We start from the raw sequence: 26,736 nt of genomic DNA, 5'->3' as shown, positions 1-26,736 counted from the left end.
CATTTACCTGTGACTTGTTTAAATTCAACATATGTGAGTGATACCTTGTCACTTTTACCACTTACGATGTCTTTCATATTATGTTAAGCAAACTCGCTATATAGACATTAGCGACATGTAAAGATAAACAGATACCAGACTTTTGACAGAAAAGAAACCTCCCACAGACCCATACATTGTCCAGAATACTCTCCGTGGCTCTCCCTGTACCTGTGTGTGTTTACCTGTGTATGTGTTTACCTGTATGTGGTGTTCTGGGCAGCGCTGAGGACGATGAGGCCAAAGAATCCCCACACCTGGAGACGCTCCATTTGCATGAATGAACCTCACTCCACGAGGCTTCACTCGGTGCTGAGAGCAGGTGATGTCAGCGGCAGCCTTCATACCTGCAGACAGTGACCCCGCCTTCCCTCCTCCTCCTCATGCAGTATCACCTGATGAACTGAAGCAGGGTCAGTTTACCTGAATTCCCCCAAGGAGGCTTCGTTTAGAAGCTCAGATTGGGTGTTTCCACTCTGAGGAAATTTACACAGCTCATACAGAGGAAAATGTATCTGTGATATTAAAAGATACATTATTTCTGTGTTCCCATTGGGCATCGGTCCAGTCTTACTGCTGTAGGGACTATTATACCTCTGCCTCACAGCGTATATACAGAGATGGAAAATTACAGGCCTTATGAAAAGTAGATAGCCTCCTAGGAGCCTCCAAAACCCAAGAGTCCAAAGTCTCAGTATCAGTTTGATTTTGAGTATTCATTGAAAAACAAAGAGGTGACAGTTCCTATGAATGCCGTTTGGAGTGTAAGGACACTGATACTGTTGTATTAAACCATGCTAGAAACGATAGAATGGATTGCCATTAAATTTTGTGCAGATGTTGATGTTCCCCAGAGGACGAACCTGACTTAGGTAATGCACTGACTTTTCCTCTAGTGCCACCCTGAGGTTGACACTTTTGGGTTTTAGTGAAATATCTTGCGAACTGTTGGATGGAAATTAGATACACACATTCATTTCCACCTCAGGATGAACTTTTGTTAACAGAATCATCCCTTGACTTCCTGAAGCTAAATGATGATAAAACAGAGATGCATCTACTTGACCCAAAAAACAGGAGCGATCCTGTTCTTGCTTAACTAGGACATCTGGCCTTGCAGACACAATCTCACATTCTCCACAATCTATATTCTGACCTCAGTTTCCAAGCTTACTTTAATACGATGACCAGAACTGCCTATCATTTGCACAAAATAGCAAAGGTGAGACCTCTACTGAACCAGCATGATGCTGAAGAGCTTATTCACTTTTGTTTCTAATTGTCTTGATTATTGTGATGCTCTGTTGACTGGCCTACCAACAGCAGCCATTGCAGGATCATTCAGAATGCTGCTGCAAGGGTTTTATCTACAACTAACACGAGAGAGAACATTTAACTCCTGCTTTACTTAACTGTTTTGGAAAATAATTTAACATGAAAGTACATGAATGTCATCATGAATAATAACAGCACAAAGGTGTATGATTCATCCATGGTAATGGTTTGGATATTTCCCCTAGGCCCTTAGAGTCCTTCACTGTCTGCATGCAGGCATGTTAGAAGGCTCCAGGGTGTCGGAAAGCTAAGATACTACAAGATGAAGACCTTGTAGATGTTCAGACTTTACTGTAAAATTAAACAGATCTGTATGACGCAGGAAATACATTATAAATGCCTTAATCCATGTTGTGTTTTTGGTATGTCTATGTCCATGCATGCACACTGTGCCAACATCTTCTCTGACTCTTGGTTCTATTATTCATCAAAATGAGGACTGATAAGAGTACAAGTTTTTCCACATCGGTAACCCACACTGTTTCCCTGTATCTTTCAGAAGGGATTTTAAAGTCTTTTTCTTAGTTTTTAGAGCACCAAATGGCCTGGCCCCCTCTTATATTACAGACAGCCTATCATCTGATGATTCTTTACAGCTGGTCTTTGAACTGTTCCCAAAGTCACCACAAAAACCTTTGGGGATGTTATTTTTATCCACTATGCCCCAGAAATATTGAATATACAAAAAATGTTTTTTTCTTTATTGTTTTAGGTAAATTATTAAAATTGTTGCACAACTGCCGTGGAAATTATGGACTATCATCATCATCACTTTTAGAAATATACTATTATGTACCTCACCATATGTTATTATAATACTAAACCTATTTTTTCTATTATAATACATTTTAATAATATTATGTTACTGTTATAAACATCTTATCATTTATTCCTTTTTCTTTCTCTATTTATCTTTATCAGTTATGTCCATGTGCTGCTGGAACAACCAAACTTCCTGACTGGGGATCAACAAAGGTTTATCTTATCTTATTTCATGTTATTCTACTGTCAACAATATTCATAGCATTTCATCAGTCCATTAACTTAGAATGAAATAAAGATAATGGGCATTTGTTTAATAAGTAGGGCCTATCCAAAAGTTTTAAGTATTTTTCCACCTTTTTTGAACCAAGAGTTAACCTGCACTGAGATTTTTTTCAGAAAATTTAGGTGCTGTTCATTATTTCAACAGCAGATGGTGATAACTAACCAGTTAAGTCAGGAATGAAAATGCAGAATACTTAATCATGTGGTGTTCTGATTTTTAGCCTACCTTCATATGTATGAATGGGGTGGACAAAATAATAGAAACAATATAATATGTATCAGACTAGTTGTAACTAGGTGCACACTGTAGACTGTTAACAGTATGAGGGTATTTGTGCCTAAGACAATCTTACTATGAAAAACCTCCGTTTCAGCAGGAGGCGCTACTCTTTTTCTTTTTGCCCGATGTCTCTTTTCCCTATGAGGTGAAAGGACAGAAAACAACAAGCCAGGATGACAACATTAAGACCGTTTACCTGCGATGATTTATTTAAATTCAACAATATGTGAGTTACGTCTTGTCAGTTTTACAACATAAATTCTTTTATTAACACGCTGTCTTTCGTTTATGTGGCAGAGTAGTCTGCACACCTTGTTTTTGGTGTGCAGCAGCTTTAGCAGGCTAACCAATGTGACCACGGATGGACTGCTGGTTATTTGGAATGCAGTGCCAAACTCCATTCATAAAAAAACAGAATGTAGTTTTACCATACTTATGGTCAGTATGAATATCTGACAATGGCTGGCTGAAATGACTCGTGAATCATTAGTGTCCTCTGGAAAAATCGGCGAAAATGTAACCAGTCAACTAACCGTCTTTTGAGTAAAAAAATGTAATCTCTTCTCCTTCTTACGTTAGCCCCTTAGCTAACCGAGCTAGGACGTTACCGAACAATTTCCTCATAAAGTCACTTTGTTTAGTCGAACACGGGTATATCAGATTAACCGATAAAGCCTACGGGAATTAATTGAATTTTTAGTTGTTGTTTTTTTTTTACGTTAATATTCATTAATATCGTTAAATTAGGAAACGTTAAATTACACAATTCAGTTAGCTCCGTTTGTGTCATTGCAATAGACATTACAATTATTACAAATTAATTGTTATTGACTTATATGAATTATAACACTATATACGAAATTATGAATTACTTTAAATGATATTTGTCTGTTCTTTTGTTTTCAAACAGCAACCTGGACCCTTTGACAGAAACTGTATCCTTTAAGTTGACTCGTTCAGCTAGCCACGTTAGCTAGTTGCATTTTTACATGTGACGTTAGCATATTTTCATGTCATACATACCAAAAAATTCACAAACTATTTATATGTAACAAAAGTCTATAGCTTCCTTTAACCCCTGACCTCCAGTATGGGATCCCGTTTTACCTCCAGTACCTTGCTCACTGGCCGGAGTACTTCATCGTCGCCGAGGCTCCTGGTGGTGAACTGATGGGCTACAGTGAGTTTTATTTGTTTGTTTTAAAATATATATTTTACAGACCGTATTCATAGCAGACATTTTGACTTATCATTAAGTAAAACAAAGGTGAAATTGATAGCATTAATGATGGCTCAGTTCCATTAAGTGTTACAGTAAGCCATGACATGCAGCCACCATGTAAAGTACCAGGACTTCTCCTAAATGGAATGCAGCCTTCATTACTGTTAATCAATACACCTGTGCTTTACCAGTGATGACGTCAGAATGCCTGCCATGAAAACTGGCTATTGTTTGGGATAGCTGATTGGTCAGCAAGTTTGTGTGTTTAAAATTTTTAACATATGTCTTTAAATGTTAAATTTTTATGTTAATTTTTTAATTTTTTTCTAGTCTTTATAGTCTGGACTGTATAGTCTTTTTATTATGGAGGCATTATGCAAAAGGTGTAATTAAAGCGCACACACACACACACACACACACACACACACACACACACACACACACACAATGCATTCAGAATTATACATACTCCATTTTTTCACATCTTATTTTGCAGCTCGATGCTACAATCATTTAAATTACATTTTCCATCCCAAAAGTTTACACTCAGGAGCTCGTAAAGGCAAAGCCAAAACAGAAATGTTCGCAAATTTTTAGAAAAGATAAAAATAAATAAATTTACGGTAAGGAGGTCCCATCAGGAGGTCACATGGTCACACCTGAGGCAAGAGGGACAGCAGAAGCCCAGGTGTAAATTATACAGCTAACAACTGCTGAGGTCAGTTTATTTTCCATTGCTCAGGGTCCTGGTAATGCATACTGTCATACTGTCATAACTTACTGGACACTTGAACTAACTAAAGCCATTGTTACTATCATTAGTAACACCTGTGGCAGTCCTGCTGCTTCTGACAAGTAAAAATGTCTATTTTGAAATGGGCCTATTGTTCCTATTGTTCATTATTTGCAAAAATCTGGCCCTTTAAATTTACAATTTTGTTCTCATCATACTGCTCATTACATGCTGAGCACTATGCACATAAAATAATGTGCAACCCTTGTTGTATTAATTGTTTATTAATTATACATACCAGCAACAAATTTCACTTTATAGCCAGGCATGTCCTTGTTAAGTTAATAAGATAAACTCTCAGTAATGCTTACTTGTTCCTGGCCTGCATCTTGTCTGCAGTCATGGGGAAGGCGGAGGGATCTGTGGCTCGGGAGGAGTGGCACGGTCATGTCACTGCTCTGTCCGTCGCCCCCGAGTTCAGAAGACTCGGCCTCGCAGCCAAACTCATGGAGATGCTGGAGGAGATCTCTGAGAGGTTTGTACCATCACGCCCACTGGGTAGTAAAGTCTGTATCTGCAGTGCGGACGTGACAATGTTTATTTTATTTTAGAGAGATGAAATTTAACAAGTTTGACACTGATACTTGAGGAAATGTCCCAGTTCAACCCACAAGTAGCTTTTGTTTTATTAACCTTGAAAATGATCCTGTCTGATGAAGTAGCAGATGCTGCCTGGATTTAAGTCATCTCCTCATCGTGGAGATGTTACTGTAATTTTTCCCGTTGCTTTGCAGGAAGGGCGGATTCTTCGTGGATCTCTTCGTGCGAGTCTCCAACCAGGTGGCAGTGAACATGTACAAACGTCTAGGCTACAGCGTCTATAGGACGGTGATCGAGTATTACTCTGCCAGCAACGGGGAACCTGATGAAGACGCTTATGGTGAGATGAGTTCTGGAAACTGAAACCACAAAAGTAGAATACAAATACATATTTAATATTGTGTGGCCTTCTGTCAAACAAATCATGTTTTACCCTCTATAAAACCTAAAGGGGGCATACAGGTGTTTTTTGTTTAAAACATGTATTGAATGCTGGTTATTTGTTTACAAAACATCAGATTTCTACTTACATGAGGAGTTGAGTGGAGTTTGTGCTGCTTAAAGCATGACAACACCAATGTGTCCTTGTTGCTCTGGATAACCAACAAAAAACACCAACAGTTTTCAGTGGAACTTTTACTGAAGAAATTGTCTCTATTAAAACTGTTAAAATCCCTCTGTAGATTCTAAGAGGGACATTTTTCTGCAGAGACATTTAAGTTATGTTGTTATTTTTAAAGATATGGGTAAGGTATATAAAATGTTTTCCACCAAATAACACAAGTATTTGATTGAAGAGATATCACTAAAGGTAACTTTTTTTGTTGTTGTTTTTTTTTTTAAGTTTAGTTTTTGCTTTTTTTTTTGATGAACTGATGATTTCATTGACTTAAATTATCACCCCTGTTTTGGATTTTGAGGTTTATGAACTGCACGTCTGTGCAGCACGTTTTCCTTGCGAGCAAACTTGAGGGAATCAATTTGTCTTTATAACAAGAGGAGGGTGCTATTTCTCCAGAACAAACCGAGCTATACAAACAGTGACTAGGTTTGAAAAGCTCAATACTTCTATCCCTTTTTTATGTTGTTGCAGACATGAGGAAAGCTTTGTCCAGAGACACGGAGAAGAAGTCGATCATCCCGCTGCCACATCCCGTCAGACCAGAAGACATCGAATAACAGTAGACTGTGGCTCTCTGACGATCCGCTCTCTCTCTCCTTATAATCACGTGTGAATTCAATGTAATTACAGGCTGTAATCAGCTCCAGTGTACATAAACCGCCACAGATGCTGCTTAACATTTCTTATTCATAGTCAGAGAGCCACACTGTACACATCCTAATTTTTTAAACAATCAGATATTCAGTTTTGCTTTCCTGTAAATTCCAAAAGAATGTTTTCTTAAGAAATAACAAAACTTGCAAGTTTGAATTGATGTGTGTATAATGCAAATCAAACATGGTCATACATTAAAGATTGCTCATGAGCTGGTTTTGTTGTTTTTGTTTTAAAAAAAAAAAACAGAACGGTAGAAAAATGAACATTATCCTGAGTGTCTCAGACGGAAAACCTTCCTCTGAAACATGAATCTAATCTGAATCTTCGTCTCCGCTCTTGCTCTCCTTCTGCTCTTTCTTTCCATCATTTTCATCGTCATCGTTACTATCGCTCTCACTACTACTGCTGCTGCTGCTGCTATCGTCGTCATCTCGATCATCGTACGTCTTCTCCTCTTCTGTTTCCGTCACAGTGTTTCTATCCGAGTCCTTTTCCGGGAGCGTCTCAGAAGGAGCTGCAGGTTCGTCAGAGGACGGTGCCGTCGTTGCTTCAGCCACTTCTGTAGATTTTTGTGGACTTTTCTCGGATTCCTCCTCTATCTGCTGCCTCTTCCACATCTTTGCCATGGCCAGCAGTTTGAGGTTGGGCTGGTTGGCAGCGTCCTCTGGGAAGATGTAGTCGTAGTACTCCTCCCAACCTGCGTCCGACTGAAAGAATCAGGACAAAAGATGGAGATTAATTCCTGTGACCAGCTGCAGTTAATTACTTTGATCATCGATTCATCAACATTTGAATTTGTCAATGCAAATCAGAAATTTCTAAATGATCAGCAGTGTACAACCACATTATAATAGACGTCCACACTGCAACTGACATCCTGCTACTATCTTCAATACAGTGCTCTGTCATAAAGCAGTTAGTGGCGTGGTGTCCAGGTCTTACCCCGTCCTCCGCGGTCAGCTTCCTCCTCTTCTTCACCTTCTCTGGCAGCAGCTTTCTGACTCTCTCCATGGTGCTCTCAGAACCAAACTCTTTCTCAAAGTCCCTCCAGGACTCAAGCAGCATGAGCCGCTCTTCCTTCTCCTCGCAGCTCCTCATGCCCTTGTTGGCCTCCTCGTAGATCTGCCGGCACTTCTGCAGCCTGTCGGGGCTGTCGATAGACAGCTCGAATTTGGCGTAGCTGATCCAAACCTGCAGAGAAGGAGGAGGGTAATAAGTCAGAGTTCATCTTGCAGTAAATGTTTAGTTATTTGAGAAAGTTAGAATCAGTCTGAATTCTAATCTTTCTCCCTTTGGAAAGCATTTCCTTTCTAAGCCTTGATGCAGTTCTCACCTTGACATGTTGGGTGCGCTGCAGCAGCCTTTTGTAAAGGTTTCTGGTGTTTCCAAACTCCTCCTGCTCAATCTCAAAGTCAATGTAGGACTTCCAAAGTACCTGAAAACATAACAGAAACAAACGCTTTGAAAGGATGAACAAAGTCATTTATATGTGCAGACCAAACTGTACCCTTTAGGCCGAATCTTGTCAGTCTGAAAGAAAGTCGCAGACCCTCACCTACTAAATGCATTTCGGTCATTAGGACGATTTTGAACATCTCAAAATTATTGCTTTCAATAGCCAGTTCTGGCCTTAAAATTTTCTGAATTCCCTAAACAAAGATATAGAAATCAGTCGTAGGCAAAACATCGATTAAATGATTGACTTGGCCATGTGTTTGGAAAAAAAATTAGTTTTTTGTCCATGTTCTCTGTCTGTAAGAAAAAAAAGGTTTGATGAACAAAACTACATCAATACCTCAGGCATATCCAGTCGCGGCTGTCCGATGGCGAGTTCGAAGATGGCGCGGGCTCTTTCAATGTCTCCCAGGATCGTCTCCAGCTCTGAGAACTTGATCCAGGTGGTACAGTTCTCCGGACTGAACTCCAGGTATTTCTCATACAGCTTCCTGCAGCGGTCGAACTCACGCAGCTGCAGCTCAAGCTCGATGTAGCCCTTCAGCAGTTTGTTCTTTGGGCATTTACCGATGGCTGTACCCTGAAAAAGAGAAACAATGACGGGTGGAAATCACAGATTAAGTCAGACTGAGCTCATCTGGAGAAAGTGTTTCCTGTTTCAGCCTTTTAGTATTTAAAGCATTAGCTTCTCAGTGTTCTACCTTTGCTAAACTTTTGAAATTTGGGAAACTCATACTGGTTTATGCATCTTAAGCAGGTATATAACTCGGTTAATATCAGAACATGTTAACTATGAAATAACCTTTAAATTGATGAAAATGTTGTTCTGACAACAATTCATGCAGCCCTTGCTCTCTCTGTAGAACTGCATGACGAGCTTATCAGTTGTGGTGAGTCTTACCATGACCTTCCTGGCTCCCTGCAGGTTCTTCTGTCGGATCTCAAACTGAGCGTAGAGCAGCCAAATCTTTGCAAATGTGAACTAAATGAAACATGACATATCATGATCACAATCTGGTAATAACAACACCATACATCGTTTATCAGCTTTTCCTACATTGCGGTTTTAGTACGGACAAACTAATATCGTCGTTATTATGAATGAAAGGACAGGAGCAAATCAGAATTACCTTTTTATGTGGAATGAGGTCAAGGCAGGCCTGGTACACCTGCCTCGTTCTTTCAGGATCCTGACAAGGAAAAAATAAAAAATGTATTGGACGTCATTAGCAAATCTTATTGTTGTTTTGTTATTCACCGAGATGGCATCTTAACGAATTAGAGTTAAGCTTACGGAGAGAGAATGAGTGAACAGATCAGTTAATTATTCTTTTGATGAATTTTCTAACGTCAATAACATGGGTCCTTTTTATTTGGTCTCTTGAAGTGAAGTGAAGGTTGACGATTATGATGAATAGTTAGTAAACCAACCTTGACCTCCAGCTCTTCGTACAGAGCATAGTTGATCCACAGGTAAATGTATCGTTTCCAGTGTCTCTTCTCCTGGATGGGTGGGATGTTGGCGATAGCTCTCTCGTAAACCTCTCTCACTGTGTCAGGGTCAGCGTCGTTCTCCACCAGGCGGAGGTAATCAAACCATGCGTCATAGTTGTGGGGGTTTGCCTGATACAAACAGAAGTACGCCAGTGATTAGGACAGGAAGGACCTTTTTTTCATATGCGGTTTCACTACTGAACAAAGACGTTTATTTGAGCATAAAAGGATTAATGTTCCCTCTTGTTCAGGTTTCTCTTGTATTTGGACAAATATGGTGTAACGAAAAAAGTGAGAACAGGCTGACCTGCTACATTACTACCAAACATTAATACCAGATTCTAGAAAATTCATTCAGTGTTTCACCCTTTTGTCTCATTTTTTAAAGCTTGTAGAAAACTTTCAGAATAACTGATCTAAATGGTATAACGACATAAAATGTGGTATATATTAATGTGAATCAAACATGAAGAGCAGGATTTTTGTGGTAGAGCTTGTAATTATTTTGTAAAAACCTGCATGTGACCGTATAGATTTTCAATGATAAATACCTTGACTTCCTCCTCATACTGGAACCTTCGTTTACTGACGATTACGTCCTCGATTCCCCTCCGGTCTCCAAACTTCTTCTCAAACATCGTGTAGAACTTGAAGAGCTCCTGAGCCTGGTGCTTAGGGATTCTGTCCAAAGCGTACTTATAGATCACCCGAACACGTTCAAACTGTAAAAAAAGGGACATTCCATACATTCAGCAAGTTTTGGTAAGAAGCAATAGCAGACAAAACACATTTTTTAAGCTAGCATCTTCATCTAAAGACAAGAAAATAAATATTTTTAACAACTCTTCAGCATAACAAGAATCCAAACGTCTGAAGCTCTGGTTTAAATCCAGTCTGTTACAGGATGTCTCTTTTCTGTACTGGGCTTAACAAACCTCTTTCTGTGTCTCCTCAAACTTTGCAAAGGCCACAAAGAGGTTTTCGTCCACATGATCCTCTCCGAAGAATTCCACCGACCTCTCATACACCTTCCTGCTGTGAGCGATGTAGCCATGCTTCTCTTCAAAACGAGCGTACTTTATCCAGTTCTTCACTTCGGGGTGAACAATGACAAGTACAGTGGAGTTAAGGAGCTTTTATACAAACACAGTTATAAAATACAAAAACTGTATCACAAAAAATACCGTAGGCTGGCTTAACACCACCACCTCCTCTCAGAGGTTAAAATCTTAGAGCATGACATATCAGTACACCAACAAAAGGATATATCGCTCATAAATGGTGCGGGCTTTATCCACTTCTTTGTAGCGCAGCTCAAAGTTGATGTAAGAGTGCCAGGCCTGTTCATCAGGCTCCCACTCCATCCAACGCTCAAACACCTGCCTGCAGCCGGCGATGTTCCCCAGCATCTCCTCCATGTAGGTGTACTTGTACCTTTTATAGGAAAAAGAAAGTCAAATATGAGGTACATATATGGATAGCCATGTCAAACAAGTGAAACACACACCAGAGATTCTCCATTGACGCATCACAGTCACACAGAGTATGAAGCTTTTTAGACTTTAAACATTCATTCTCAATAGAAGTGTTTCTTTTTCTATATGAAAGCAGCTAATCAACTGTTTCCTAGCAACGCAATCAAATTGAAAAATACTTGGATACCTGGCTTTAGACAGTAGCTCATAAAAATTCTACTCCCAAATAATATTGACAGTGTTTCTGATGATGTTTTGCTTCCTCCTTCCACACCCAAGTGTCATTCTTACCAGAACTGGTTGACTCGTGGGAGGATGGTGATCGCTCTGTCCCAGATGTTTCGGGCATGGTTCACCTGCCGGCTCTTCATCTCCATCTCGGCATACTTGAGCCACAGAGTGATGTTTCGGTGATCGACATCCAGCGCTCGCTCGTAAATGGAACGAGCCCTGAAGCCAGAGGAAGCAGTGATGAGAGAAAGCTAAATGTCAGATGTATTAAGGGAAAATTTGGAAGAAAAATAAGATCATAACTGCAGGGTACAATACCTCTGGATCTCCTTTAGACTTTCTTCCCATTGTGCGTATTTGATCCAGTTACTGATGACAGTGCGATTCTTTCTGATGTTGTCCTCAAAGCCCTAAAAGGAAAGGCAGACAATGGTTTAAAAGTCAGATGATCATTTATATCACACTTTTAAATGAACTGCATGTCGCATTGGACAGCTATTGATATTGAAATGTGTGTAGTCATTTTCTTCAAAGCCAAATTCAGTCAGATTTCACACTTTTGTAAACTGACATACTGTACATTTTAATCAAAACATGACATCATTAGTGGAGAGAATGAGATGTGAGCAGTTACCTTCCGCTTCCTGAGTTTGTAATCGTTCAGCTCCTCCTCATCAGTGATCTTCTGTTTTGGTGGTGGTGGCAAAAGTTCAAGCTCCCTCTCTTTGGCTTCCCTCAGCAGCTGCTCAGCAGTGATCTGAACCTCTGCTGGAGCTTTATTCTTGACCTGAAATACAAGAAGAAGTTTTTTAGCATAACGTTGAGCCAATCACAAGCATAATGTCTTCATGTTCCTCATGTCTTAATGCTGAATATCCTTAACCTGTGAATCTGTCAGCCAACTGAGTTCAAGTAAATAGCTTTAGGCCCATAATGTAATGATCTTGCTTGTGAAAAAAGAGGAATTTAACAGTAAATGTTTCACTAAGTAAACTGGGAACACTTAAGCAGTAACTGGGAGTAAAACATGACTGTATGTGTAGTGCTTTGAAAATATGGTAAGAGGTGAAGTGTACTTAATATTACTCTGTACATCTGGCTCTATAAGTGTTTATGTAGGATTGGATGACTTCAGGAATACAAACCTACTGATGTGATCTTGAGTGTACTGTTAAATAGCCTTTGGACATGATTTCTACTTATCAGCGGGTGTCACTGTCATGGTCTAACTTACTTTCAACATACCAGCCCTAAGGACATGCTTTTGATTAAATGAAGGTCACCAGATGTATTGTTTTGCCATAGTTTACATAATGGACTCTCTTGGGAGTTAAAAGATAATGGAGTTAAGAGTCCTCTGATTCAGAATGGCCCTATTTTATACATTTATTTTGACCCATTCCAGCTCATAGACCCTGCAGTATAGGTGCAAGTCTGTTAGATCTCCTAGATGAGGACACCCTCAATAATTTAACTCTAACCTTAACCTAACCTCAAACTTCACCTAAAATCAAGGTAAACCTACATAAAACTATTCCGTAAAAACATATGTGAAGCATAACTTAGGCAGAGCTTAACATTTTACACTACATTCAGGTACAACACTATTGCCCAGAAAAACAGTTGCATTTAATGGCTTCTTTAAAGAGAGAAGGTTGTTATCATGTGATTAAAGTGGGAGTGAAACAAATTCCATTTAATGTTTTAGTGTGCTCTATATGCAATTACATTCATTATACAGGGCTTAATATTTTTAGTAAAAATACCATTTTGTGTCAACTACTTATGTTGGGTGACTATACAGGAACTGAGCTGTGGGGAGCTGCAGTCTATTGGTTATGAAAGACTCGTATGACTTTAAAGGGAAGACAATGCAATGCGTGTGCAATGTAATGTTTAATTCAAAATGTCATCTTCGTTTACAAATATTGTTTCACCGCTGCAAAGGTACATAAGGCGCATTATAATCCATGTGAGCATGGTACTTGTATGTATGCAGTTATCACTCCTCCTCCTCCTCCTATTACTTCTAGCTGCTACTGCTTAGCTTACCATGTTTTGAATGTTCACGACTTATACTGAATACATTTAAGCAAGACCATAACTCACTAAAGAGTGCCCCGCATTTTCAAAAATGTGTCAAATAAGTTTCCAGAGAGGGGGGAAGCCACTGCTCACTCACATACAAAACCCAAACAACAAGCAGCATGGCTGAGAAACACAACAGCCAGCACAGACCACTGTTAGCTTAAATAGGAAAGTCAACTTCATGTTAGATGTTGTCGAGCTCATCCGGTTCCTTTCTGGCTAACGCTAACACTCAAGAATACTAATTCAGTGTATATTGTATGTATTTGCAAGGTCCGGTCGTGATTTAAAGCAGACGTGAACGCTCTCTGACGCCTTGCTAAACTGAACTCAAGCGCTAACCGTGTTAGCATTAACTTAGCCGAAGTCAGGAGCTCGTGGCTGTTATGTTGTTTTGTTTGCTTACCTTCGCCACCTTCGGTATCCGCTGTTTGCCTGCCGCGGTGGACGCCATTTTTGCTGGCAGGTTTTAAATCAAAGAGTTACCAAACGTATTTAATAAGTTTTCGACAACAACAAAACTGTAAACGGGGAACGAAACGTTTTCGCTACTTCAAGCGCGAGCCGCCATGACAGTACCCAGAATGCCTTGCGGATTCTCAACCCTAGCAGCGCAGCGCTCTGTCACTATGGTTACAGAGTTTGTGCTCGCGAATAATAGAGACCATTGATAAACTTTGTGTTTTTATAGAGTATATTTGCTGACAGTCTTTACAGAGTTACAATAATTTTGTTTATAAATTAAACCAAAAGCAATAGAAAGTAAAATAAGACGGAAGAAACCAGTGACAGGTGGGTAATAGTTGTTTTAGCCTGGCTAACAGCTAAACAAACATAACTAGCTAACTAGCTAACTTTAATGTTCAGATAACATAAGTTAGTGTTATCATTGCTGCTATTGTTTTATTGTCGTGACTGAAATGATTCCGTGTCCTTCCAGTCTAAGTAAAGATGAGGACTATAACTTCAGCCAGTGGCCAAGAGGAAACTGTGACCGTCAGAAGGAGTGAGTCGGCGGATGCTCGTGGGATTGATAGCCTCATCAGCCCCACAGCTCTAGCAGTTTTTGGAAGGATAAATGTAATTCACCTTCTGTAAGGAAAAAAATGTATTTATTCATTTTTTTAAAAATTAAAAACAGTTTGTTTAAAAGGATTTTTCAATAGATTAATTATCATAAGCTATCATCTCAAAGTACAAATATGTACAAAGAATATGGAAGGAAAAGGGCGAGAGACACAGACTGATAACAAAAACAAACAAAACATTTGTGTCTAAAGTGCAAAGGGTATTGAAAGTTATTACCTTTGATTATTGGGCTTTGAATTTTTCAGTTGTCAATGAATTTGTTTCTCGTACTTTTTGATAATCAGTTAGTGGGTTTGGGGTTGGTTGGTAACAAAACCTGCCAAAATATGCAGCATTCATTACTTTGCACTAAATTCTCTCAATATTCTAACCTAAATCCACCAATCATCATTGGGTTTCAACTGAAAAATCATTGTACCTGACAGAATGACCTACGGCACCTGACAAAATGATCTACACCAAGTTTAACTACATTTATACAGGAAGCAGTCTACTCTGATAGATGTTTATACTCGACAGAATGATCTACTCAACGTCAAACTGCATTTATACAGGTTGTGGTTCATTGTGATTGATGTACTTGACAGAATGACCTTCTCCACCCGACAGAATGATCAACTCAACATTTAATTACATTATTACAGGTGGTAGTCCATTATGATAGATATTTGTACCTGACAGAATGACTTACACTGAATGTTTATAGGAACCACCACACATATGACATACTAGATTATTATTCATACCACGCCCACCGTGGTTACAGTCATTGAGCTGGGTTATAGTTTATACATCAAAATTATACATTCATTATTCACTCTGTGTATATCTCCTGGTATCAGTCATTATACTTATATAGTATATGCACTCGTCTGCTGTTTGCCATTTTGTTATACTGGTGCTTGCTCTTCAGTGTCTATAAAGTTGACTCTAATCTAATCTAATTTCTTTCCCATTTCATAGTATTAGTGAGCAAATAAAATAAACAAAAAGTGGTAATGTGCTCCTACAGTAATAACTTCTAAAACCATTCTCATTTACTTTACTCCTCCACTCTTCATCTGGGTCCCTCCTCTATTGTAAACACTAATGGAAGCAATCTACATAACCATATTTTTGAAAAAGTGATGATGCAAACATGTTGACCTACAGATGGCTGGGGGAGGGCTGGATTATTAATGTGTTGTTTGAGGCGTTCATAAAAATGACTTGTAGTTTTTTTTCCCATTGTGAAATCTTGCCTCGGGACTTATCATAGTACTGATGACATAGTCTCTTTTTGCAAGATGTCTCTGAGTAAATGTTGTAGTGTCATCTTAACACAGTTATCTGTTTTTTGTTTCCTCCCTGCTCTTCTGGACCTACCAGAGAGAAAGCCAATCTGGCCGTGACTCTGGCCAATCAAAAGGATGAAGTTCTTGCCCAGGCTTCCTTCTTTGATCACCCTGTTGGAGACTTGGTGGATCAGGCTCTCTGGGAACCTTTTCTGCAGAAACACTTCAGCACTGAAAAATGCACAGTGAGTATCACTCATGAATTCAGACAGTTCCGCAAAGAGCTGCTGATGTAAAGTTGTTTTTAAGAATAATGCTGTTTATTTGTACTAATAGTTTTTAATTCGTAGTAAACACACCTGGAAAAAATGGGCTAAATCTTCTTCCCTCTGCAGCCTTTGAACACACTCTTCCTCCACCTTTTTGTGGCACAGCCCGATTTCGCCACAGCAAGTGTCAAGGAAATAATGAGGTATGAAAAATAAGTGTACATGCCCCCTTTTAAAAAAGAGTAAAACTGTCAGGGTTTTGCGGTATTGTTATCTGGAATAATTACTTTCTGTATATCAAATTTGTTTGTTCTAGTCTCATTCTACAAGAAATCATAAAATATAGCCTCATTAGCCGTATGTCAATATGATTTTAAATTATTATTATTTATTGTAGACAGCTGGACTGGGTTAAGGTTCAACTTCCAAATTTTATGAATATTAAAAACAGTAGCTCCTCTAAGGTGCTTTGTTGGAAGCAGCCACAGAGTGTACGTCCATATCCATCCAACGTCTGCCGAATTATCCTTTCTTACTGTTATGCTTCTTTTTACAGGGCTGTCTTTAATGCCATCCCTGAGCTTGAGTACATCTGTCTGGTCAGCCCGAATGTTGGTAGTTTAGGTGAAGAGCTGCTTCTAATCCATAGTTTATCATTTATTGAAAAACGAACTAAGTTGAGACAGAGACCGTGATTTCTGTGTGTCCAGAGCCAGTCCTTGATGAGATGTTTGAGCCAATGCAACGCCTGACTGACCCTGGACCTCAGTGCTTAGCATTCATCTGTCACAGAGAAGAGCATTGTCCAAGGCTTCATGTCCGCACAGCCAGGTCACTCCTACCTCCACATATATACAGCACAGTGTGTGTTAACAGTGATTTGGTCAGCAGAATTCAATGAATGAGCATTTTTTGTGGTGTAACTGGATAGAGTTAAAGTTGCATTAATAGATTTTTTTTATGGCCACTTGGGGGCAGAAAAAAACCCAGCACATGCAGTTTAACTGAAGTTATGATCTCAAAGCAGCTTCTCCTCTTTTTGTACATTACAGGGTTGAAGATCACGATGACATCATGCGCCTGTTTGCGGATCAGACTAAATTTCTGTCATTCATCGAAGAGCCATACTTCCTGGCCGAGCTCATTGAGACACAGAATGAGGAAAATCATACTGCCGTTTGTGAGGTTTGTTCCCACTTTAAGTCTTTTTCTCACTTAAAGGAATACTGCAACCCCTAAATGACCATTTGAATATCACATACTCTCCCCATGTTACGCTGAATTTGTGAAGAAAACCTTGTTTTCCTCACGTCTCCACTGTAAACATAGAATCCAAAAACGAAGAAAATTCTTGCTGAATTGAAGCCATAGGTGGCCTTGTTTAACAACAGCAAAACTATATCAAAACATCTGTTTACAAAATCTCTCAAAACTCATACAGTATAATATATGAGTCTCATTTATCCAGTCGTATGCTCAGTACTTCCCAAACAGACAGCCCTTTCTGACGGGGAGCTGAACTGAAAGTGACACTCATCTATGCTCTCTTCAAGGCCAGACTCCACTGACAAAAATGGTAATTCTACGTTTCTCAGCACAGGAGCTGCTGATTAACTGCTACTCCCTCAACTGGTTGTTTGTTAGTGTTATTGTGTGAATTCGGTGAATCTTAAGTAATCCCTTCAAAACACCAAAGTCACACAATAACACCAACAAACTAACTGATCAAAGCAGTGGTAGACAAGCAGCTCTGTGTTCAGTGAGGTAAAATTACAGTTTTATGTCAATGGAGTCTGGTTGAAGAGAGCACAGTATTCCTCGAGTATTAAACATTTTCATTTTAGTTTAGAAAGAAGTACCATGTATATCAGCTCATCCCTCCTGCTTGTCAGATCTTACGTATTATGTGATTTGTCCCCCAGTCATTTCTAATCCATACTGTAATCGCAGCTCACTGATGATGCTTCAACTGATTGTCAGAAATTCTACTGGGGTTCATTCCCTTGGGACCCGGGAGGCGACAGATCTTCTCTCCCCTCCCCGCCAGTCGGGCTGACATGTGTTCATGGCAGCATATGGCAGATACGAGCTGATACTTGGCCAAGACATGCTCTCACTGAACATATTGTGTCCAGACATCTGAAGCATTTTGGGCTTTTTGTCTGAATATGTTGAGCACTCAGAGAACAAACTGTCAAACATTGCCCCAGAGGTTTGGACGGGTCTCTTTGATGAATGCCATAACCTTTTGGAAAAGCTAGAGAATATGTCATTTAAATATTTCTTTCACAGTTTTCTCATCCTGGTAGTCTATCTGTTACAGACACAGAATGATTTCAGGCCAAACCCGAGCTAGCACAAGAATTAATCACTATTTTTAAGTCCAGTTTCAAACAATGGAAAGATTTACTAATGGTAACAGTCTAAAACAATATTAGTCTTTAACTGTTCTGGTGCTTTGGATAAGATTACATGATCTTCATCAGCAGAGGGAGTTTGCTTATTTTAAAGCAACATAAACAAGAAATCCTCAAAGTGATCCGAAAAACAAAAAGAGAATTTGAGCTACTCTTCCATGACAACGTAGCAAACTCCACCTGCTGAGAAAGATCATGTGATATGATTAAAAGCTGCAAAACAGCTAATAAACTTACATTGAGGTGAAATTGATTCAACTACTTTTTCCAGAATCGAAAATGAACTTTTAACCTCAGGCATTCTAAAAATGTGTCTCTGCACTTCATTTCCAAGAGATTATTTGTGACAGAAACAGCTGTGATACCTTCTGTTCTTTGTCTGTGATCTCACTGCTAATGCCAGCTACCATTTTCTTCTTCTGCTGTTTATTCTGGAACTTAAAGGAATACTTCACCACTGAAATGACCAATTGTACATCAGTTACTCACCCCATGTTACATTTAACATATAATGAAAACTTTGGTTTGAAAAACTTTGAAAACTTTGACGGAGAAAATTCTTGAGGAATTGAAGTCAAGGGTGACCATGTTTAACAACAGAAAAACTTCATTTCAAACAAATTTCTAAATTTCAAACAAACTCACATAATTCATGCCGCAGGATCCAAATCTCATTTATCCAGTCATGTGCTCAGTTCTTCCCATACACATACATTTTAGCTAACACTGTAATTGTTATTTTAAATATTAATGTAAGCGTAAGCTGCTGTTTGTAAATGGATGTTTCAATATATTCTGCTGTTGTCAAACACAGACCCCTATGACATCAATTCATCAAGAATTTTCTAATTTCCTGGATCCTTCATTGACCATGGAAGCATGCAAGAAAAGCCAATATAACGTAGCACGGGATGAGTAATTGAAGTACAAATGATCATTTTGGGGTGAAGTATTCCTTTGAAGTTTTATCTCTTACTGTGCAGGATAAAAGAGCAAAGATACAGCAAATATTTCAAGAAAAATGCTTAAACCTTCATTGACTGTTGGTAGGCTTCTGGGTTATATATTTCAGTAAGAGGGAAATATACATTTGACCATAGGTAAAGATGTCTGTGTGTTTTCTCCACAGAGTGACGGAGTCGTCATTGGCTTCATCAGTGTCACCTCTAGTGTTGATTTGAAACTGCTGCACAGCAGTTTTGAGTTGAGTGAGCTGGATGGTATGAACAAACTGCAGGAAATAAATCATGAGGAACCTGCTGCTCCTTCCGACGTAAGAGAAAATGAAGAAGAAGAGGCGAGAAAAACCCAGACCAACGACTCACAGCAGGCAAACTGCAATTCTTTAAACTCACTCTCTCATATTGAGGGTGTTGTCACAACAAAAAAAGAAATGCCGAAACTTAACAGTCACAAGTACACTGTAACATTTGTAAACTCAATCTTCTACATTTTGTTTTTCCACAGTCGACTGGAGCAGATCATTTTTCAGGAAAACCCAAAGCTGTCTGTATTCAGTTCTTTGTCATTGACAAGAATCATGAGATGAGGTAAGATCAGAATGAGATTTTGGTGAGGGTAATAAAAATTTTTAGATAATCTTTAGCCAGAAAATCGCTGTCTTTGGGCTTGATCTTACTTTCCATGACATATAAAAATTATTTTGACACGTGACAAGATGTGTAAGCTAAGGGAATTACACAGTAAAACTAAAAACTGCAATATGTTTGACAGAATAACAAGGTTGTTTGAAATATGACTGAGATTTTCCTTTTGTTTTTTTACTTAAATATACTGACTTACTAAAGGGTAACATGCAACTTCAGCCAAAAATACTTCAACAGATCTGAGTTCCTACAATTCACAAATATCAAAAGTTAGATACCACGAGTTTTCCCACTTTCATATATTTTTCTGGCAGCCGTCCAGAGTTACATCAGTCATATGCCGTGTTAAAGCAGGGAGAGTGACTGTTAGTTGGCTCCCGCTGAGCTCCTCTCACCGCCGCCTTACCTCCCAGCTGTTACTGAATATGGAGTCGAGTCGCTTCCTGCCGAGAGTGAGCATGTTATTAATGAGAGCTGCGCCTAAAGTGACAGCGTGACAGAGCTGAAGGCGAGAAGTTGAGCTGGAAGCAGCGGGCAGATTGCTCGGCCAGTTGTTCCGCCACAGTGATCAGCAGCTTTGGCGAGCTTGGCTTGGATCCTGAAGTTGGCTCTCACACATATTTTTACTTAACTTCCCCTTCTTGTTCTTATTTTCCTCCAGATCAGCAGACTTTATTCCATATATATTCAGACGTTTCCCTGTGAGTATCATCTTTACATGACATGTTTTCTACCAGAAAGTCTGTTTGCAAGCAGTAAATAAGATCACTGTGTTTGGGTAAGAGAGCTAAAAGGAAAAGATATAAGTTTCCTTTCCATCAGGAGGGATTTTAAAGTTGTTGAATAGACATGACCTTGATTTCCAAGAAAACGTGTGAAGATAAAAATAATTTCTTAGAAAATTTTTTTTTACTGATACATCAAACATGTATCTGCTCATTGAAGTGTGTGTCGGTATTAGTTTTCCTTATGCCCATCTGTCAGGACCTGGAACTTTGCATCATCACTGTACCGACGCTGTCCCCTGAGTTCCCGTTGCTGCAGAGCGTCCTCAGGGTGCCGCCCCGTGCCACCAGCTCGCTGCCCCATGAAGTCTACATCATCCATCCTGCCGGGCTCGGGTGGGTCATCCAGTAAAAGAAATGTACTTTGTCTGCTTCTTTCAGGCATTGTCAGTACATATGCCTGCCAGGATATCGAGTTAACAACTTTGATGTTGTTAGTGGAGAGGGAGAAGGTCCCCACACATTTGTGGCTCCACCTGTAATGAGAGGGACATGTACAAAACCACATTCAAGTCTTTTAGTACATTGGATCGATCTCAAATCTACTATGCACATTAACCAGTTATGGTTCTTCACTTTTTGCTGTTAGAAAACGGAAGTGTAACTGTTGTTGTCCTGGAGGAAAGGAAAGTTAGGCACAGACTGATTTTTTCACTTTTCACTGTTTTTTCACTTCTCATGAGAGTGAAGTAAAGTTGTGTTGATGTGAAAAATTACTTTTTGCTATAGTATGTGCTGACACTGAGATTGGCAGTTTCCAAAACATTTCTGTAAGCTAGCAGCTCCAGGTTTTTTAGCGCTTAAGGGCTAACAGTGGCTTTCACTGGTTAAAATGACATTGATTGGACTCTGTATTGACAGATACCAATATTAAAGGACTCAGGACATCCCTAGAATGAACTAGCCTATATATGTGTGTTTTTGTATGTTTAATGAGCCATGCATCTACTTGTAGATAGTTATTTCATTGATCCCCTACCGTACTTACTCTGACCACTAGGGGTCTACGGACCCCACAAGAAATAGTGTTTTATAATGATATCTGGAAAACCTCATCTGGATGATAAAATACAGAATGGACACTGACAGGCTGCATGGTGATGATCCTGTCCATTTTTTTTGTAATTATACCATCAACAAATAATTAACATGTTTTCACCGACCTGTGTTCCTCTCTGTTTGTGGTCATGCTGTGGTTGCTCTTGCAGGAGTGTGGAGGTGAGGCCGGCTGTGGCTGCAGACCGGCTGGCTGTGTCTGACCTGGTGAAGGAGCTGAGACTGAGCAAGTCTCTGCTTGATGACCTAGACTGCTTCTATGAGACCTGCAGAGACCTGGTCAGTCAGCAAACACTAATTTCATGGCACCTGAGTTTCACCTTTAGCCACTTAATGCTCTGTTTTTGTGACTGTCTGTGTGACAGCCCTGATTAAATACATATCGTAATTGTGCCCTGAATGTTTACCCAAATGCAATGCAATGCAATGCATTTTTCTAAAATAATACTTAAGTTGAACATCAATAAAGAAGACATAATTATAAAGTTATCAGGTGTCCATTATGAACTACATGTGATTTTAGTAGTGTAAGTGCATTAAAAAAAAACCCACACAACAACCAATACCACAATAATGTGTTATTTGCTGGATCAATCTTAATGCAGAAAATAGCCTTCACAAAGTTTTTTGGTTATTGAACATGTGATTTAATTGTGCCATCCACCACTGTATTGTTCATTATTTATGGCGAAGCAGTCTGGTGTTCATGCTAAACCAAGTGACCTGTAATATGGTCTTTTGGGGAATTATTGTAATTAGCAAATACGATAAATATCAAGGTTGACATTTGAACTGGCTCCCCTTTAACCTTTAGAATGACATGATGATTGTTTTGGACAATCAAGTGTGACTCGAGCTGGTGATGATTGCCTTGGAATAACCAGGAATATCGCACGTATGCCAGCGAACAGATTGGTGAGAATTCAGTTGAACGGATTTTCCTCTCTGACTGACACCCCAGCTGTCACCGCCGCAGCTCCAAAACTGATAATTACTTCTGCAGCCACTTCATGTGTATTCATGGTACTGGACTGATACAAGAAGGTGCATATTCAATTCAACACACACATGTGTATTTACATATGTTTTGTTTTGTTCTCACACAGGATGGAGTGGCGCTGCAGGCCTTTGTGGCCCAGGTGGACAGTCAGATTGTGGGGATACTGATCGTCAGAGATGAGCAGGTCGGTACAGTTTACAACTTAGTGTCCTCAGATCAGATGTTAGGATCCAGGGTTTTTGGAGTATGAGCCACACTAGGAACTAAAAGGCAGCATATCTCAACCTCTGCTGCATCACTTTTGACTATTCTTATTCAAATCTGTCTTCCAAGACCCTCAACTCATGGAAATGCAACACTTAATCACTGGGGGTAATAAAGTAGTCCGTTAAGTTGCTTCAAACTAGATAATACACTTTTGCCACATTTTTCAGCCGCACCACATAATGGGTGCCTTTTTTAGTATTGACATGATTTAGGTTAATTGACAGATGAATTAATGGAAAGATGTTGATTAAAATGGGTTTAGGGTTAAAAGTTTATACTGAAGTATGAGAGACATAGAAAACAGAAAAATAAAAGTTTTGTGGATCATTCTATACACATTTAACCATAGTTAGGGCTGTCATATTTAGCATCTTTAAAATCTTAAGAATCTTGACCAGAATTAAGGGTAAAATAAAAACAGTAACATAAAGGTTTAGACAGTATTTGTTCGACATAGGTAAGACTAAAATTGAATATTTATAGACAGAAAAGTCTCATGCAGAGGTTAATTTATTTTTAGTTTACTTTTTTATTTCATTTTTTTACTGCAATTTCAATTAAAAAAAACAGTTGAAAAAACTTGGACAGGTTGCCATGGTATGATCATGTTACAAAAATAATTTTATGGCACAATCATCGCCAGCTTTTGTTTTTTTATTATCTGTATGGAACAAACACGGGGGAACTGTATTAAAGAACAGCAAATTAACATCAACTGCATATATTTGTCTTGGAATTGTTCCTCTGTCATTATTTACACAAAACTGACTCCATTTTTGCATCTGTCTTTGTCAGGACATTGAGTACATTCGTGCCCATTACAACATCGAGAACTTCATTTATTTCAGCCATCACCGCTACGAGGAGCACGCTCAGATACGCCACTTTGTCCTCAGACCCTCCTTCCAGCACTTCACCAAACACTTGTTTAAGGAGGTCCTCCGGCTCGCTCACAAGTCCTGCCTGTTCCACAGAATCTACCCCTCCTACCACAGCCAGGAGGTGAGTGCACAGGGACCCTCAGGCCCTCACTGGCCCCTCATCACCGGGCCCCTTCCAGCCTCGGTGCATGTCTGCTCAGATGCACATTGTCATTTGTGTAATGACCCTCAGTTCATACACTGCAAGAAATATCCTTCACGACATGTCATTCAAACTCGAAGGCAGTGACAAGCTGATGTCTCACATTGAACACAGAAAGTATGAACAGAAATTACCTGAGTGTTTCCAGAAAAACTGGATGTGATCTTTCATTTCTAATTTGTCATAGGAAAACAAATATTTAGCATTTAATTCATATTAATTTAGCTTCCAGGCATGATACACACTAATGTTCAAGACCAATTTCACATAATTTTCTGCTTGACAAGATCAGTATGTAGCTTCAAATAGTAGCTAGATGTTTAAAAACCGGTCAAATCTCACAACTGTCTGTCAGAAATAAATAGTGAGTGCAACAGTCATAAAACTGTTTTTCAACTTGCACCAAGATGTTGGTGCAATTGAGTCAAACCTTGATACAGGACCCACATTTTGTTTTGGTACATGTCTAAATTTACTCTTATGTTCCAATAAAAACAAAATGTTTATATATTTTAAAAGCCTCTACAAGGCTCCACTATGCATGATTATGTATGATATACATGTACCACCCACTGAACTTTGACCATGACCCTTGATAATATATGCACTTCGTTTTTTCTATTAGTACAGGTGGGTTTTTTGTTTTGTTTTTTTCTTCCTACTTCTTTTTGTCGTTTTAGCAATGATCTAATGACCTGCTGCCCAAGCATCAGAAAAAAATGTGCTTTCAGTGGTACTGAGTACTTAGAAATTAATATTGTGGATCAATGCAACAATTCAGTGGTTAAGATAATTGCTTTAAAATTGTGTTTCTTGTAATGTAGTAGTGTAGTAGCCTACCCTAAGTGTGGGAAAACAACAATACACATGCTCAAAGCAGATTTATTTCAGGCATCTAACCAAAAACCTATTCAAAAAGCCCATTGACTTAAAGATGAGGGAACCGTGAGTGCTAAAATCTGACTCATGTCCGTGTTTTCAAGTCAGTCCTGCAAGCACTCTATTATCGATGTGGCTTACCTTCTCTTTTTAAGAAAAACTTGAGATAAAACACCTCATTGCCAAACAGCTGCATGGATATTGTTATAAACCAACCCCCCTGGTAAATATAATTAAATTTAACATAGAGTGATTCTCCAAGGAGAAACCTAGCTTCCCAAACTGACAGCACAAACAAACGAAGTAAGCTGAGGAAACAGGTGCATATGTGCTCTGTGTGATTATCACTTGTGTAAACTGTGTAGTGGAAAGTAACTAAATAGATTTTCTTAAGTACTGTACTTAAGTACATTTTTTTGAGGTTGCTGTACAATTCTTTAGTAAAGTACTTATATCCAGATTACTGAGGATTATTTATCAAAAATCACCAATAGGAAACCCTACTGTATTCTAAAATATTGATATCAAGGCATTCGATCAAAAACATTATGATATTTAATTTTCTCTGTATTGCCCAGCTCTAAATGAAATAAAGATTAGCGCACCAATGGGTGAAATGAATTATTAGTTACCATTAGTTGATGTAAAGCTTTTAGGTTTTCTGTCAGACTCAAGTATTTAATTTTTTTTCCTTGACTTATGAAACACCAGAATTTCATTTGGATAAAGAGAACATATCTACAGTCTGTCTTCTGTGGCTGTTTAGGCTGATCTGACAGATGAATTTGTTCATGTAAAAACATTTGAAGCAGGTCATTTCTTTCAGAGTGCCACCCTCAGCAGGCTGCTGTCCCCGGGGTCGGGGCAGCAGGTGCCGACAGTGCTGCCAGCTCCACCTCTCCACACCATAATAAGACATTTCCTCAACATGTAGAGGCCTCCACTTCCTCTGCTAATTACCTTCCACAAACAAGCACCAGATTGGAAGATGATGATGTGCAAATAGAATAATGGCAGAGGATAACCAGAGAATTATCTCTGTGCAGGCAGTGGGTGAAGCACTGGGTGATGTTTTTTAGGCAGCTCATATCAGTGGTGTAAACCTTGCATTATCTAACCTCTTCACCTGAGCTCATTATCACCTTGTTGCCTCCCAAGCCCCCACACTGATCCTGTTTAAACTCCGAGGGGGTTCTTGCATCCTGCACTCAGTGACATTGTGCCCTCTTCTTCTGCACCCAGAATTCCTGCGTCCACCATCTGGATTTTCTCCTCAACTGCGCGGTCCCTGTCCGTCCGCGGCGCCAGATCATCTACCCGCTGGAAGAGCTTGGCATCAACGCCCCTTCTAGGCAGATCACCGAGGACCAGGTGGGCACAGCAGCAGCTGGCTGACAGGGAAGCAGCCTGCCAGGGAATGTAGATTAGCTGATGGCTGCTGACAGAAGGAACACAGCAGGGTGTCGATGTGACCACTAGACGGTGCTGTTTCAAAAGGGAACAGTGTGCTTTACTAACAGGTTTGGAGGGTAACTCCAGTACAGAGGGGTATGAAACACAGTATGATGGAATGAACATTTTCATTTTCTATTTTCTTATTAAGTGGATCCACAATTTACATTTCCAAATAGATTTTTTGTCACTTCTGAACAGTTTTGATTCACACATAAAGGGTAACATTATAAATTTAAAGTCTGAGTGAAACAGCAAAAGAAAATATTGCATACAGACA

General features: G+C 39.3%; 4 protein-coding genes across 5 annotated transcripts in view; 2 read left to right on the top strand and 2 right to left on the bottom strand.

Moving 5' to 3' along the window:
- The window catches only part of cd109 (CD109 molecule), a 29,098-nt gene extending 28,634 nt beyond the window's left edge, over positions 1-464 (bottom strand). For both annotated transcript variants that reach the window (XM_088089696.1, XM_088089697.1), the window contains exon 1: positions 241-464. In XM_088089696.1, coding sequence (XP_087945822.1) covers positions 241-317 — 77 coding nt within the window. In that variant the 5' untranslated portion in view covers positions 318-464. The remainder of the gene's footprint in view (positions 1-240) is intronic.
- Positions 465-2,796: 2,332 nt separating this feature from the next.
- Positions 2,797-6,743, top strand: naa20 (N-alpha-acetyltransferase 20, NatB catalytic subunit). Its single transcript, XM_042503573.2, has 6 exons — positions 2,797-2,927; positions 3,612-3,636; positions 3,791-3,881; positions 5,056-5,191; positions 5,451-5,596; positions 6,350-6,743. Exons 1-6 carry the CDS (start codon positions 2,875-2,877, stop codon positions 6,433-6,435), a joined length of 537 nt encoding a protein of 178 aa, XP_042359507.1. The 5' UTR covers positions 2,797-2,874; the 3' UTR covers positions 6,436-6,743.
- On the bottom strand, positions 6,683-13,820 carry crnkl1 (crooked neck pre-mRNA splicing factor 1). Its single transcript, XM_042503570.2, has 14 exons — positions 13,685-13,820; positions 11,825-11,977; positions 11,509-11,600; positions 11,251-11,409; positions 10,752-10,918; positions 10,420-10,598; positions 10,036-10,206; positions 9,422-9,613; positions 9,121-9,180; positions 8,892-8,972; positions 8,331-8,570; positions 7,869-7,970; positions 7,478-7,726; positions 6,683-7,242 (listed from the first exon to the last, which is right to left on the bottom strand). The coding sequence occupies exons 1-14, from the start codon at positions 13,730-13,732 to the stop codon at positions 6,847-6,849; spliced, it is 2,289 nt and encodes a 762-aa protein (XP_042359504.2). The 5' UTR covers positions 13,733-13,820; the 3' UTR covers positions 6,683-6,846.
- Positions 13,821-13,931: 111 nt separating this feature from the next.
- Positions 13,932-26,736, top strand: part of cfap61 (cilia and flagella associated protein 61) — a 39,123-nt gene continuing 26,318 nt past the window's right edge. Inside the window, exons 1-15 of the mRNA XM_088089409.1 lie at positions 13,932-14,070; positions 14,219-14,372; positions 15,736-15,886; positions 16,037-16,113; positions 16,467-16,534; positions 16,621-16,741; positions 16,963-17,095; positions 19,457-19,667; positions 19,790-19,877; positions 20,596-20,635; positions 20,919-21,055; positions 21,928-22,054; positions 22,882-22,959; positions 23,838-24,044; positions 26,247-26,375. Of these exons, the coding sequence (XP_087945535.1) occupies positions 14,230-14,372; positions 15,736-15,886; positions 16,037-16,113; positions 16,467-16,534; positions 16,621-16,741; positions 16,963-17,095; positions 19,457-19,667; positions 19,790-19,877; positions 20,596-20,635; positions 20,919-21,055; positions 21,928-22,054; positions 22,882-22,959; positions 23,838-24,044; positions 26,247-26,375 (1,710 nt within the window). The 5' untranslated portion in view covers positions 13,932-14,070; positions 14,219-14,229. The remainder of the gene's footprint in view (positions 14,071-14,218; positions 14,373-15,735; positions 15,887-16,036; positions 16,114-16,466; positions 16,535-16,620; positions 16,742-16,962; positions 17,096-19,456; positions 19,668-19,789; positions 19,878-20,595; positions 20,636-20,918; positions 21,056-21,927; positions 22,055-22,881; positions 22,960-23,837; positions 24,045-26,246; positions 26,376-26,736) is intronic.

The sequence above is a fragment of the Plectropomus leopardus genome, chromosome 16 (assembly GCF_026936395.1).
Source record: "Plectropomus leopardus strain MGB_pleo_1.0 chromosome 16, ASM2693639v1, whole genome shotgun sequence".
In the NCBI taxonomy this organism is placed as follows: Eukaryota; Metazoa; Chordata; class Actinopteri; order Perciformes; family Serranidae; genus Plectropomus; species Plectropomus leopardus.
The sequence above is the reverse complement of the archived record's forward strand: the minus strand, read 5'-3'. Positions and strand labels throughout refer to the sequence as shown.